At 36.1% G+C, this 16,716-nt stretch overlaps 1 protein-coding gene across 1 annotated transcript; it reads left to right on the top strand.

The window, feature by feature from the left end:
* Positions 1-10,440: 10,440 nt before the first annotated feature.
* Positions 10,441-16,682, top strand: LOC107812500 (potassium transporter 4-like). The gene is made up of 10 exons (XM_075247116.1): positions 10,441-10,719; positions 11,766-11,921; positions 12,252-12,492; positions 12,580-12,825; positions 13,066-13,116; positions 13,221-13,481; positions 13,625-13,677; positions 14,273-14,387; positions 14,477-14,728; positions 15,393-16,682. The coding sequence occupies exons 2-10, from the start codon at positions 11,766-11,768 to the stop codon at positions 16,475-16,477; spliced, it is 2,460 nt and encodes an 819-aa protein (XP_075103217.1). The 5' UTR covers positions 10,441-10,719; the 3' UTR covers positions 16,478-16,682.
* The last annotated feature ends 34 nt before the right edge of the window (positions 16,683-16,716 follow it).

Raw genomic sequence — 16,716 nt, 5'->3', positions numbered from 1 at the left:
GGGTGAATTTGGCCAAGGGTCACGTCGTATGTCTTAAAAAAGGCGACGATGACAGGGTCTAATGAACCCAACGTGAAAGGATAAGTATAAACACTTAAGAACCTTTCCACGTGGGTAGTAATTGATTCTTCAGGCGATGGGACTACCACGTGCTTGTCGCCCCAGTTGCATTCCTATTTTACTTTGTCGAGAATTTTTTTGGTGATTGAACACTGGTACCTCGAAATCGGCTCACATCGGCCCGGTTCCGAAGAAGGTTTTTCAACCTTAAAATCGATGATAGTTGAGCACCCTACCGGAACGAATTCCTCAGGGTGAGGCTCCGCCGGCGGGTCGTGATGAAGAAGCAGACTCTTTTTGCGGCACCATTTTGGAGGTTTTCACCATTGATGAACAAAGAGAACCAGAAGTTGGGTTGTATGCGATGTAAAATGTATGAAGCAAAAGGATTTTTTGAAGAAGATTCAAGAGTAGAGAAAAAGCTTTTGAGTGAAAAGTTTGGATGAGGATGAAAGTGTGAATATTTATAGCATGGTGATGACGGTTCAGAACCGGTAGTGGCCGACCAAGGACTGACATGCATTTAATGCCTTGGTAACTGGACCGACGGGACGTTTGTTACATACGTCATAATCGGGCTCGTCGCTGACATCATCATCCACCAAGTCGGAGTCTGGAAATTAATATCGTTTCTCATCATCTTCTTTCCGAGAAACGAGGGAACTATCTGTATACTGTCAAAACCCAGTTTTGCCCTTCATATGATTAATCGAGATTGGAACATGATGGTTCAAGGTTCATCATTGTAATATCGAGCCATGGTGCGAAGAATATGTTGTCGAGCTCGAGACCCAGAGACCGATCAAGATCGAGGTCGGTCAAGATCGAGCTCGAAGACCCAGAGACCGATCAAGATCGAGATCGGCCAGGATCAAGATCGATCCAAGAAACAAAAAGTCGTTACAGTCGCAATTAGGGGGAGAATCTCGGCGGAAATCACGACACGTATCAAGAAGAGGCCGATTAATTAGCCTATCATGAGAGTCCTTACTGTATTTAGAATTGAATCAAGAGTAGGACTCCCCTACTATATAAAGGGGGTCTGATCATTTGTAAAGGGAGTCTCCGACAATAAAAAAAATAATATACTACTCTTTTCTCAAGGTTCTCAATACTATATTACTTTGCTTATATTTTCTTTGTTGTTTCACTTGGTTCGAGGGCCCAAGCTACATATCTCATTTGGTTTGCTTTTATTTTTCTTTAAAGTCAATTTCAATATCAGTTTGCATATTTTTTCAGTTTATGCCAAGTAAAATCACGTGTCCTTAAAATCACATATAAATTTAATTGTTATCCGTTTTTAGGGTAAACACATAGTTACTGAATTTTTAATTAAATATTTATAGATATTTAATAAATTTTCTAGTATAAATATATTATTTAAACAAAAATGAATAAGTTCGACAAATACGAACTTAATAAGCTAGCTCCTCCTACAACCATACATGATACAACTGTAACTTTGAAAAGACAAAGGTTAGTAAGCGTGACATACGCATGCATTTTATAGCTTCTGAACCTTCATCTATAAGGAAATGAATTTTCGATGTTGCAATTTCCCAGCCATATAGTATGTCTTTTACAACTTTTATATTGACTAAACGATCACACGTATAATACAAATATTGTACTTATAAATTTATTAAATACATACAAAAATTAAATTTAGTGCTCAATTACTAACACTTGATTGCATAGCAGAACTATATTCTTCTCCTACGCTAAGCTAGAATTAAGTCTGGATGCAGGTTCGACCGAACCCAACCGTTTTTGCTCCAAACTATTTATTAAATATATACAAATATTAAATTTAGAACACAATTATTAATATTTAAAATTATCGTTCTAAAATTCAAAACTCATAAAATTATAATCCTAGCTCCGCCTTTACTCGTAGAAAATGCTAATTATGCTCCTCGTCACAATCCAAAAATGTTTTCCTTTTTTTTCTTCTTAATATCGAAGACAGAAAGCAACCAAGAAAGAAAATCTAGTTGAGATGCTTGTAGCTAACAATGATGTCTTCTCCCTTGTCATTTTACACAAAAGGGAAAATATAAATTTAGCCTCTTCAATTAAATATTAGAGATAAATTTCCTTAAGTTAGGGCATGTCCACTTCATGTAGCTAATAATGAAATGAAAAAGAACCCTATCCATTTGGAAATATTTTCATTTTAGACGCTTCTGAATTGTTTTTCTGAGTTCAAACTTAGAGAACTGATATTAGTTAGAAGTTTTTTCATCCTTTTGGGTTTTCTTCAAAATAAGGCTAGTAGATCGAGTTATAACATGAAAAAAACCAAGCTTCGGAATTTGCACGGTGCCGAAAGTTTGAAACGCTCATTGAGCTAGTACACATGTTTATTTATTTTAAAAAAAAACTATGTAGATCTATTAGAGTATGTTTGATACGATCGAAGTTATTTTTTAGGAGGTTATTTTCCACAAGAACGTTATTTTCTGACATTTGATTATCATGAAAATATTTTCTGACATTTGATTATCATGATTTCCTTTTTTGTATAGCTATTAAACTATTTCCTTCATTTATGGATCGAAGTCATTTTTCTAATTACATCTATCTTAATTATCTTGTTTTTTTTAATTAATTATTATCTTGATTTTCAATATCACGTTAAATGCTTCAACCAACAGTTTACACATTATCATTAATATTTATTACTCAAGAAACTCTTCAATTTGTTAATATTATTATTAATCCTCAACATACATACATACATATATATATATATATACATACATATATATATATATATATATATATATATATATATATATATATATATATATATATTAAAAACATTAAAACCTTTATCGAAATATTGATTAAACTTTTTACTCTTCATATTTGTCACGAAATACATATACAAATTTGCAGGAAAACAAATTTTTTAATGGAAAATGTTAGTCATACGTAAAACACTCTTAAAGTATGTTAGGCAACCTTTGAAAACAAGCATTAGTAGTCAAACGAATAAAAGGTACTTAATTTGGGAATGAATATGCACTTGAACGTGATATGGAATTCGCATTTGTTCATGAACCAAATTTAGACTGCATATAACTAACCATTTGAATATTTGAATTGATATTCTTGGCTTGCACATGCTTTTTTTCTTTCCATTTAGATAATTCACATCTACTCTGCATCTGACCGCTTTCTCTTTTTTTGGTTTCACACCCGATGTTCGGTATACATATTGGAGTCCGATTAAATTCGGATTGCCGGGAAGTTCCACATTAGAGATAAAACGATCCCTAACAAAGACGACTCCATACCTAGGGACTCGAACCAAAGAATGAATGAGTTACTTCCTTTGATTCTTCTAAGTTCCTCGTGAACTTACATTTGTTATCATCTTTAAAAAAATTGGATGTGCTTCTGAAAGTTATTATAATCATCGTTGCAAAAATTGAAATTGCAATTATTATTCCAAAAAGAAAAATTGAGGCCGAACATAAAGGAAAGACGAGGCAAGAGATCAACGAGCATCCACATCAATATATAATAATAATTTCTTAGAGTCACATAATTAATCAATATCCATACTGATAAAGAGATAAATAATTGGCATAAATCAATTGCCTAAGACGTTATAAATAGTCCAATTTTCCTTCTCACGGCCGATATGGGACTCAACAACAACTCGATCCTTTGCATGAATGGGTTAAACAACATACTTACCACACTAATATTATCCAGGAGTTAAAATAAATTTTCTATAAATCCTTTCATTATCGTTAGAGATTTGTAATTTAGACAATCATGATTTATAATACTGGTCAACTTTTAGTAGTAGATGAATAAGTTCATTAGATATATCTTGTTGATCACGCCCAACTATGCCTTATAAAAAGGACTAAGCGGTCATTGCAAATATAATCCGATTTACAAGTCCGGAGTCGAATCCCACAGAGAACTAAGGCTTAACTACAGTTGTTTAATATCGCTAAGAAACACAAGTCCAAACAATTTCCTAATTATAAAGATTATAATGTTTATTTTTATCTAACTAACTAACAAATACTAGAAAGCACTAAAACTATCAATTAACATGGATGAAATTATAGACAAGACTAAGGAGATCTAGAGTTATGATTTCCCCAATTGTCGGAATCTTTCCGCTACGCTTTCTATAAATTTGCCTAAATCTTCTCTATCGACCATGAGCACTATAACTGTCGTACCTCTCTCCCGAGTAATTACCACAATTTACTAGACATATTCTCCCGAATTACACTAGTTGGCATTAAGCACAGCTCACTCAGATCGCACCAAGGTTTCGTTATCCCTAAACCCACCTTCAAACCTCCGTATTGATCCCCCATATACGTTTAGGAGTGATGTTGTTTAACAACTACCTAAATATGCACTCTCTCCCGAGTAATACATACTAAATAGGCACAGCTAATTGAGAGCCCTTCAATCAACCACAAGAATAATATAGTTAAACAAATAGAGAAAATACTACGGCAAATCTATATTAACATAACAAGAAAATCATCCTTCAATAGGTTCCATCAAAACCCTAGATTAGAAAGTTAGCTACTCATACTCATACTAACAATATCCCAAATATTTTGCATAATTAAAATAGAGAGTAAAGATGAAAAGATATAGAAATAATGATTCTAACTCCAAGGGGTGATTCCACCAGCTCTTCTTGCCTCTAGCTGCCCACAAAACTTTTGGCTGCTCCAAAACCCCCAAAAAACGTGGCTGCTGATAGCACCCTTTTGGTTGCTGAAACCAACGCCTTCCAAGTGGTATTTTAGGTCTATTTATATGTGTAGAAGAAATCCTAAATGTGTGGGCCGGGTCCTAGTCAAAATCCGAAATGAATTAAGTCTTCAAAAACTCGGATTGGACCTGGCGTTAGGCTGGCGTCGCCAGGCTAAAGCCTGGTCCAGCCTGGCCTTAGGCTGGCCTCGCCAGGCTAAAGCCTGGTCTCTCATTTTCACTGTTCTCGAGCACACTTTCAACGTTTAAGTACCCCTTTTGCTCTACTTTCATCTCCAATTCACCTACACATAAAATATACTCCATTATGCACAAATAAAGTATAATTTATCATTAAAGCATGTAAAATGCAAGGCACATAATGTACGAAACTATGGAATTATAGCCACACATCAATACCCCACACTTAAACATTGCTCGTCCTCGAGCATTCAAACTACACTTATAGATACGGCTTTTTTATGCAATTCTCCTAACTCATTACATTAAGAATTTTTAAAATAGTTTAAGCACACAAGTGTGACATCCTCGCCTCAAGATTCGACTCACAAATACCATGCCTTATTCACAATTCACTTACTTACTCTAACATGGATGTCAACAACATTACCTTTTCTTTATGAATCATGTGCCCTCACCCAATCAAAGAGATTAGTTCCACACACAATGAATTTTAAGACCGTAGGAACTCTATATAGGAAGAATTCACTCGCTCTCAGAAATAACATTCATATGCTACAAAAGATGCACCATAGGCTTGCCCGTAGTGTAATACTCTACTAATCGAGTTCATTCAGTCTAAGATCAAGTAGGACTTTCATTGGTTGTAATGTAGGCTGCGGGTCGGGTAGGATATATTTGGATATGAGTGACTACACCTCCCTTAAGCACTTCAATACATATACTTTAACACACATCCCATACTTATGCCAAACCAAACATTCCACCTTCACTTCAATTTATATTAACTCCATACTTTTTTTAAGCACAATTACATCAAGAGTCACCACTATCAAGGAATATTTTTCACAGCAATATAGCTGATTTTTCTTTTCTTTCTTTTTCAATTCAAGTGGCTCTTACTTTTTCAAAACAGTGCACTTTTCTCCTTATTTCATTAGTTCCACGCCATAGCCGAATCAACCACCCCACACTTTAACTTTTACAAAGTTTATAACAATTCAAGTGCTCATGAGAGGTGAAAAGGTTCAAATATATGGTCAATTAAAACAAAGGGGTACGACTTGTAATGTGGTTACTAAAGAAATAAGATTATCGGCTAAACGGGGTTAACTACGGTACATAATATTTAGGTGGGTAAACTTTATATATATGGCTTAACAAAGAAATACCTATATCACTTCCTAGACTGAACAATACTACTATTTCGCTTTACAAACACACGGGGCAAGTTCTAGACATCAAATGCAATGCATAGAATACATACAAAATTTCACACATACATGTCACATAACTCACTCAGGATTGGTTTCATCGCGACATTCCAGTCAAAGCGGTTAAGCAAATTAGGAATCTACGATTTAAGGTACTTATGCGAGAGTCAAAACCCGAGCCTAAGCGTCACAACCATAGTACTAACTATTTTCAAGGCATAACAAATCTAAGAGATATTGCTTCAATTCAATTAATGGCACAATGGTTCCTATTCCTAAAAACAAATAAAACTAACTACACCCGGTTCAAACAAAACCCTTGAAAAAGAACCGCGGCACAAAGAAAAATCAAGGGGGAATTGCTACACTACCTAACAAAAGAAAATCTTTTTGTCTTTTTCCTTTCGACTTAAATCCCTTAAGAAAATTGTCTAATAGATCTATCGTCGGAAAAAGTCCAATATTTTCTATTTTTGTTCTCTAAAAAAAATATTCAATTAAACTACACAATTAAAATAGCATAGAAAGTCACCTAGACAATCTCCCCACCCTACACTTAAAATTGTGCATTGTCCCCAATGTACACCATAACTAATAAGAGGGTAAAAGAGACTCCCTGGTAGGTCAAAGGCTGAAGCACTAGCAACTCATGGGATACTCAGACTTCTCCCAGGCTTGGTCCTTCGTGCGGGTGCCTCACACTTAGTTCCAACCATCTGGTTTGCTGTTGCATCCTTCCAATAGCTTTGCTTTCCATGCTCCTAGAAAAGCAAAAATCAACACTACAAAAATAATAAATAAAAATAAAAAAATAAAATAAAGCAGTAAAGCTGGGTTTCCTCCCAACAAGCGCTTGATTTAACGTCGCGGCACGACACGAATCATTTTCTGCCTCCACTTTGAACTTATGAATTGGACCCCAAGTTTTTATTCTGCTCTATGATCATGCTCCTGGGGTGGTGGAATGAATCTGACTGGCCCAATAAAATAATGTAGTATTCTGCACTTCTTGGCCTTTAGATGAGATGTGTATTCCCGACTTTCTGGCAAGAAGCATTTCAGAATGTAGGCGCCTTGTTCCTCATTCCTCGACTCCTCAAGTGGCTCGGATGACTCTATTTCTATATCATCATCCAAACACAATGTGGAAAAATGCTTGGAGTGTGGACCAATGCGTTCAACTATATGAGCATTGAGACTGTCTACATCTTCAACACTAATGACACTAGAGTCAGCTAAATATGTATCATCAATGTCCTTGCTTGAATCTAGTATCTCTTCTACAACATCGGCATCCTTAAATTCTAGTTTGATTGATTGTTGGTGTTCTACTATGGACCCTTCTATTGTTACCTCAATTTCTGCATTTAATTCACGCTCTTCTTGGATACTATTCACAATATTGGCTTGTTGAGCATTAAAATCTTCAACCAGTTGACTCATTTGAACTTTCAAGTTGTGAATAGTTTCTTCTTGCCTTTCTATCTGCAACTGTCTTTTATTATTTTATTCCACAAGGCACTTTAACATATCAAGGCACTTTTGCATATTACTGATCTCTTTCATGTCATCATCCCTGAGTTCTTTGTTCCTATTAACTTCACAAGAAAAAGAAGAACCATCAAAGTAAGGGGTTAGGGGAGGATAAGATATATAAGCATAACCATAAAAGTGACCATATTGACCACCACACATATCACACACATTCCACACATAAGATTGAGTTGGTGCACATAACTCGCTCTCAGGAATATTTTGATAATTTTGCCATGGGTGGTTTCCTCCACAATATGCATAAGGAGGATCAAAAGTAGAATTACCAACATCAAAACTGTCATAATTCCAAGATGCCATGCTTCTAAAATTAACAAGTAAAACAAAAATAAAAAAATCAAATACAAGAAAATAAAATAAAAGTTCAAACTTGCAACCTAGCAATATGTACACCTACGCCTATAAATGTTTCTTTATCAAACTAACAATGTATTTCTTTGCAATATAAACACCTATAACTAAACCGTTAGCTCCCCGACAACGGCGCCAAAATTTGATCACGCCCAACTATGTCTTATAAAAAGGACTAAGCGGTCGTTGTAAATATAATCTGATTTACAAGGCCGGAGTCGAATCCCACAGAGAACTAAGGCTTAACTACAATTGTTTAATATCGCTAAGAAACACAGGTCCAAACAATTTCCTAATTATAAAGATTATAATATTTATTTTTATCTAATTAACTAACAAATACTAGAAAGCACTAAAACTATCAATTAACATGGATGAAATTATAGACAAGACTAAGGAGGTCTAGAGTTATGATTTTCCCAATTGTCGGAATCTTTTCCGCTACGCTTTCTACAAATTTGCCTAAGTCTTCTCTTTCGACCAAGAGCACTCTAACTGTCGTAACTCTCTCCCGAGTAAATATCACAATTTACTAGATATATTCTCCCGAATTACGCTAGCTGGCATTAAGTACAGCTCACTCAGATCGCACCAAGGTTTCGTTATCCCTAAACCCACCTTTAAACCTCCGTATTGATCCCTCATATATGTTTAGGAGTGATGTTGTTCAACAACTACCTAAATATGCACTCTCTCCCGAGTAATACATACTAAATAGGCACAACTAATTGAGAGCCCTTCAATCAACTACAAGAATAATATAGTTGAACAAATAGAGAAAATACTACGGCAAATCTATATTAACATAACAAGAAAATCATCTTTCAATAGGTTCCATCAAAACCCTAGATTAGAAAGTTAGTTACTCATACTCATACTAACAATATCCCAAATATTTTGCATAATTAAAATAGAGAGTAAAGATGAAAAGATGTAGAAATAATGATTCTAACTCCAAGGGGTGATTCCACCAGCTCTTCTTGCCTCTAGCTGCCCACAAAACCTTTGGCTGCTCCAAAAACCCCAAAAACGTGGTTGTTGATAGCACCCTTTTGGTTGCTGAAACCAACGCCTTCCAAGTGGTATTTTAGGTCTATTTATATGTGTAGAAGAAACCCTAAACGTGTGGGCCGAGTCCTAGTCAAAACCCGAAATGAATTAAGTCTTCAAAAACTCGGATTGGACCTAGCATTAGGCTGGCCTTGCCAGGCTAAAGCCTGGTCCAGCCTGGCCTTAGGCTGGCCTCGCCAGGCTAAAGCCTGGTCTCTCCTTTTCACTGTTCTCGAGCACACTTTCAACGTTTAAGTACCCCTTTTGCTTTACTTTCATCTCCAATTCACCTACACATAAAATATACTCCATTATGCACAAATAAAGTATAATTTATCATTAAAGCATGTAAAATGTAAGGCACATAATGTACGAAACTATGGAATTATAGCCATACATCACTTGTCTATTTAATTAACCTTAAATTTAGAAGAGTACAAAGTATCATAAAGTGCACACATTATTGTTTCAAATGCATATACCAAGACAACAATGTCAATGATATGTGTTTTCTGGATAATATTAATTACTTAATTATAATTAATTACTTCATTTGTGTTACTATTTTATATTTCTGGTACTTGATTGGACATGAGAATTTTATATATATAGATGTATATTATTAAATCGACTAAAAAAACAATAATGTCACTTAATATAAAACAAAACATATTATATTGTGTTTCTTATGGTTGATTATTTTAGTAAAAATAGCACTGGCTAACCAGTTTTCGGATTGGTAATTCAAAAATAGCCAGCGTTTGCAAAGTCATTAAAAAATAGCCATTATTTTGCTGCAACACGGACCGGTCCAGCATAATATACTGGAGATTGGTGCTCCTATATATGAACTTCCAGCATATTATGCTGGAACTCCAACACGCGGAAAGTTCTAGCATAATATGCTGGAGATTGGAGCACTTGTGTATGAACTTTCAACATATTGCACTGGAGAGTACCTGTGTATGAACTTCCAACATATTATGTTGGACCGGTATATTATACTAGAACTCCAGTATAATATGCTGGAATATTTTTCGGATTTGAACAGTGTTTTCGTTCAGATTTATCTTCACATGAAAAATGGCTAAATTTCGATTATTTTAGAAACTATGGCTATTTTTCAATTACCACTTATAAATGTGGCTATTTTTTAATTTCTCCCATTATTTTATTACATTATGGTAAATTAACAGGTTATGTTAAACACATTTTATTTTTTTGCACAATTTTTTCCAAAAAACGTCGGAAGAACAAATGGTTCGAGTCATTTCTACATAGAGTAATATAATATAATGTAATTTGGCTGAAGGAAATTCCAGATGAAAGAGGAAGAAGAAGATCCGCTTGGGCAGAAGATTTCTGCAATCTTCTCCTTCTCCTTTCTTCTTCCTCACATCATTTTCATTTATCACGTTTCCTATATATACATATATAATATAATATCCAATAGGAAACGTAAAAATACAGAGGTAAACATCACCGCCAACGCCGCTGTTCTCCTCCACACCGAGTCCTTCTCCGTCGTCGTCATCCGCCAAAAGTTCGTTTTTCCTCCTATCTCACACCTTGCGCGCTTTTACTTAAATCTTGATTTTTTTAATTGAGTTTGAATTTTGTTACTTTATTTTGTAATGTTGTTCTTTTATCAATTGCTGATTGTTTTTTCGTTATTAATATCTTTGTTTCTGTTTATAGACATTGTTTAACATTTAGGCGTTCCAAAAAGAATCCACATTGTTTCATTTCTATACAATTTTCAGCTTTCCAGAATTCAAACTTGTAAAATTTGATCAACTTTTTAATTTTTATAGTATGATGTTTTCATTGTTAAACAACTTCTCATGATACCTTATACATAATTTATTTTTTATGACGGTGGTATCGGGCGAGCTTGCGCCCACCTAGATTATTCCACTAAGGTAAACTCCGTGTCTTGCTAAATACGTGTTATAAAAGAGAAGACAAAATATGCTTGTTGCACTTGATAAAAGTTTGTTAATTTTGTTGCCATTAGAGGCTTTCAATCGTTCCTTGAGTCGAGGGTCTATCGGAAATAGCCTCTCTACCTTTACAAGGTAGGGGTAAGGTATGCGTACACACTACCCTCCATAGACCCCACTTGTGGTATTATACTGGGTTTGTTGTTGTTATTGTTGTTGTTGTAGAGGCTTTCAATCAAAATTGCATTGTATCTGAGCTTCTGGACAAATCCTTCAGTCAATGCGCTTTGCTAATAGCTTAATCTTTCATCAAATCCCGTTGTCTCTCGTATTTAATTGTAATTACTAAACTTACAAATTATTGACATCCTAGATATAATATCTTTTCCTGGTTCTGACCACTAGCTGATTGAACGCATGGGTTTCTACTTGAACTCTAGATATGTATTAAGAAAACAAGTGTATGTAATATGATTAAATATGTTTTTTCTTTAACTCAAAGCGTTTACATCCTAATTCTGTCAGATGCTGACCTACTCCTCTGGTTCTTTGCGTTTTTTGCACTTTATTTTTGTAACAACCAAGTTGTCTTGTTTCTTTTCTCTATTTGCAAAACAAAAGAGTTTGACAAAGTTTGTTGTAATAGATGTATCAAGTTGGTATCAATCATGAGGAAGATAGTTTGGAGCATCCGCCTTCGTCTGCTGCAGGTGGGCGCCAGGAATCAACTGATACGGTTGGAAAAGAGGGGCAAAGTGGACAAACTCTACAGGAAAGGAGAAAAAGGAAGTTGCCGTCAAAGGTGGATAGTCTCTCCTTTTTCCGTGGAAAATCTCTTTTTTTAATTAAAAAAAATAACTTTCTGAGGCTTTTATCTTAACAGTCTTTAATACTGAGTTTGTTTGTGTCATTGACTTCAATGGTGGGTTATGTGCTATTTTTTTGTCAATCAAGGATTGAAGTGACTTGGGCTTCAAGATAGTTATTAAAATGAAGATTAACAAATAGGAGTGGTGCGGGAACAATGAGTAGGAAAGAACATATGGGAGAGAAGCATTAACTAACTCAAATTTGTGTGGCTAGTTGACTACTGATTGTGTAACTAGCTCACGTCTTATATTCTGCCTTGCAGTATCCTTTGCTGAATATTTCCAGGAATCTAGTATTGGCATACCAAAGTCTTGGGGTGGTATATGGAGATTTGAGCACTTCACCACTTTATGTCTATAGGAGCATATTTGACGGGAAGTTGCAAGATTATCAGACTCCGGAAGCAATATTTGGTGCATTTTCATTGATCTTCTGGACAATAACACTCATTCCTTTGCTTAAATATGTATTTTTCGTATTGAGTGCAGATGATAATGGTGAAGGTATGTTAAAAATAGACTCTAAGTCAATGCTTACGGAAGAACTCGTATAACTGATTGTCTATAACAAATACACTTACATACATCCAGGTGGTTCATTTGCTCTTTACTCTCTGCTCTGTAGACATGCAAAGTTTAGTCTCCTTCCCAACCAACAAGCAGCTGATGAGGAGCTATCTGCTTACAGATATGGCTACTCCGGGCAGTCGACATCATGTTTACAGTTGAAGAGATTTCTTGAGAAGCATAAAAAGTCACGTACAGTACTGCTTATTATCGTACTATTGGGGGCGTGTATGGTCATAGGTGACGGTGTTCTGACACCTGCAATGTCAGGTAGAAATTTTAATTGTAGCTACTAGTATCATTTTATGTGGTATTAGCTTGTGTGACTATATTATTTACAAGCTATAATTTTTTCTCAATGAGTTGATTTCTTGCTCAATGGGACAATTATAGATAACAAATTATGAATATGGTGTCAGTGTTGATGTGGCCAATTAGATGCTTGAAGTCCTGTAACGTCCAGCCGATTTAAGTATATTTTTTAATTAGGGTACTTTTTCAATGTGGCAGTTATATCATCAATGTCAGGAATAAAGGCTGCTGCAGAACACCTATCTCATGGTAACTTTGTCGTGATTTACCCATTTGTTAATTTTTGATGACTTCAATCAGTCAACATGAGACTTCAGCAATGGCATTGACTATCAAACTATCTCTTATTGTAGATGGAGTGCTGTTTCTTTCTTGCATTATATTGGTTGGCCTGTTTGCTTTACAGCATTCTGGAACCCACAGGGTTGGGTTTTTGTTTGCACCAATAGTGCTCATCTGGTTGATATCAATTATGATCATTGGGTTGTACAACACCGTTGTTTGGAACCCCAAAGTTGTGGCTGCTCTTTCACCCTATTATATCATCAAGTTTTTCAGGGAGACGGGAAAAGATGGTTGGATTTCTCTCGGAGGTGTCCTCCTCTCTGTTGCAGGTATATGTAATGTATTATCTGTTAACTCAGTAATTCTTTATACAAGAAAAAGTTGTTTGTGAAGACATTTTTTGCTGAATGAGGCTGAGATAAAAATCTAGTACTAGAACTTGGATCTGATTCTAATCATTTTCAATCATCAGGTACTGAAGCAATGTATGCAGATCTTGGTCATTTCTCTGCCTTCTCCATGAGGGTAAGTCAAACTGTTTTCTGCAGCGGCACTAGATTAAGCTGTGGTTCATGGAAACTTTATGCTCTTACTCTCTATTTAGGCCACCATATATGCCTTTCCTGGAAAATCCTGAGTACCTGGATTTGAACGAGTTGTATGGGGGAAGTAGTGGGGTGAGAATGTGCTCTAGGTTGCATTTAATGGATTGTACGTCCCCACAACAATTTGCAACTTCAAATTTTGAAACTCCAGTCTGAAACAAACAGTTTTTACAGGGATCAAGGGTAACATTTTTGTTTTATTTCATCTTCTTAATCACAGGAGGTGATTCAAATAACACATCTGAATTGAGTTTGAAATCCACTGGAGGTAACTTCTAGTGTAAGAGTTTAAACTTGTATTTAGCAAAGTCTTAGGAAACAGCATACGCAAATGCAGCCCAAAAGTTCTTATTTAATGGAATGTGTCTATAACCTGAGCTTCCTGGTGGGTGGCAGACTATATTACCCATGGTTTTCATTTTTTCTGCATCATATTGTTGAACAGACTAGTAAACTGGTTGGGGATTCCTGGAACTTACACCATGTCTATCTGAATTTTTTCCGGTCCTGCACAGATTACATTTGCATTTGTCGTGTATCCATGCTTGGTGATACAGTACATGGGTCAAGCTGCTTTTCTGTCCAAAAACATAGATTCCCTTCCAAACAGCTTCTATAGTTCAATACCTGGTTAGTTCTTTTCTTTTTAAAGCTTAATGTTCCAGGATTATTGGTGAAATCAAATCAATCCTAACTGCTGGCCTATTCTATCCATGCAGATAAAGTATACTGGCCCGTTTTTGTTATTGCAACCCTTGCAGCCATTGTTGGCAGCCAATCTATCATCACAGCCACATTCTCAATTGTCAAGCAATGTAATGCACTAGGTTGCTTCCCACGGGTCAAGATTGTCCATACCTCAAAGCATAAAGGGCAGATCTATGTACCAGAAATAAATTGGATCCTGATGATTCTTACTTTAGTTGTGGCTATTGGGTTCCAAGATACAACTTTAATTGGAAATGCATATGGTAAACCTTCTTGTGTGCTAAAGATGTCTTATTTGCTCTAAATATCCCTATATGAGACTTTTAGTTTTTTTTTGTCCTAGAAGAAAAACATTTCATTCAGATAGAAAATAGAGCTACAATCTCCTTAATGTCTTCTCCTCAACTATTTGCCTACTAAAGCAGCTGAATCTTTCATGTCCATCATTAACCTTTAAAGTAGTATGCTTGGAATCCCCTGTTAAAAAGAATACCATGGACAATTCATTGTTTCAGCCCTTCATTGTGCTGGATCTGAAATTATCAAGCAACTCTCTCTACCAATTTTTCTCTATAGAACCAGATTGGTTTACATAATTCTGTCCTTCCAAATTATGCTCCTTTTCCCTAGCGCCTACCCATCTTTCTTTAAACCCTATGCTGGAGGATTTACATACATCCAGGGAAGAAGTTTTCTTGCAAAGAGAAAAGAACGATTGAACTGAAAGGATAAATGGTGAACAAGGAGGAATCTCTAATTTGATGACATGGAGAAGAAAAATCTATTTTCCTCAGACACAGTATAGAGGGTATCCCCTTGTGGAAAGAAGTCCAGCTTGCCTTTTATAGTCAAATTAATTTTTTTTAAATTCAAGCCTTCCTATAACTCTTAATTTAGATTTTCTTATAACTTTTTTTTTCCTTTCAGGGCTAGCTTGCATGACAGTTATGTTTATCACGACATTCCTCATGACGCTTGTCATAATCTTTGTCTGGCAAAGAAACATAGTATTTGCCACTTCCTTTCTCCTCTTCTTCTGGTTCATCGAAGGTTTCTATCTGTCTTCTGCAGTCATTAAGGCTCCACAGGGAGGATGGGTCTCCCTTTTGTTCTCTCTTGTCCTCTTAGCTGTCATGCTTGTCTGGCACTATGGAACTCGGAAGAAGTACAAGTATGACCTGCACAACAAAGTTCCATTGAAATGGCTCCTTGGCTTGGGTCCCAGCCTTGGTATTGTCCGTGTCCCTGGGATAGGGCTAATATACTCTGAATTGGTAACAGGAGTTCCACCTATCTTCTCTCACTTTGTAACAAATCTCCCTGCATTTCACAATGTGCTGGTGTTTGTGTGTGTCAAATCTGTTCCTGTACCCCATGTCTCATCTGATGAACGCTTCCTCATTGGTCGCGTTGGTCCAAGAGCATATCATATGTATCGTTGCATTGTTCGATATGGTTACAAGGATGCACAGCAAGATGATGGGAACTTTGAGGACCTTCTCATCCAAAGTCTAGCAGAGTTCATCCAAATGGAAGCTGTGGAACCACAATTGTCGAGCTCCGAGAGTCCATCTCTTGATGGGAGGATGGCAGTTATAAGCACGAGAACTCTACAGTCAAGCTCACCATTAATCATCTCAGACGAGGATTTTGTTACGTGTAGCTCCATTCAAAGCAGCAAGTCGCAGACACTTCAGAGTCTAAGATCTTCCTATGAAGATGAGAACCCAGAAGTCAGGAGACGACGAGTCAGGTTTAACTTGGCAGAGAATCCTGGCATGGATCCTGAAGTTAGGGATGAGCTTCTAGATTTGGTTCAAGCAAAGGAGGCAGGGGTTGCATATATAATGGGGCACTCGTATGTGAAGGCAAGGAGATCGTCCTCTTTCTGGAAGAAACTTGCTGTTGACGTTGGATACACATTTCTGCGCAAGAACTGCAGGGGTACTGCTGTGGCACTTAACATTCCTCACATTAGTCTTATTGAAGTTGGCATGATATACTATGTCTAGAGCGAAGTTGGTCTGCTTGGGACAATTGTCTTGTGTCACTGTCACCCCTTTGTGGAGTTGCCTGCAAAATTTTTGTCACACCTTATACATCTGAATTTATGGACTATCAATAATGTCTCATCGAATTTTTTTCAATATACACCAACAGAAGAAAAAAAAAGGAAGGAAGGAATTATAGTATTCATTCATGATTTAAGGTTTATCATTGGAATTGCTATCTAACCTTTTATTGCCAAAGA

This window comes from Nicotiana tabacum, chromosome 24 (assembly GCF_000715075.1).
Source record: "Nicotiana tabacum cultivar K326 chromosome 24, ASM71507v2, whole genome shotgun sequence".
NCBI classification, from domain to species: Eukaryota; Viridiplantae; Streptophyta; class Magnoliopsida; order Solanales; family Solanaceae; genus Nicotiana; species Nicotiana tabacum.
The sequence above is the reverse complement of the archived record's forward strand: the minus strand, read 5'-3'. Positions and strand labels throughout refer to the sequence as shown.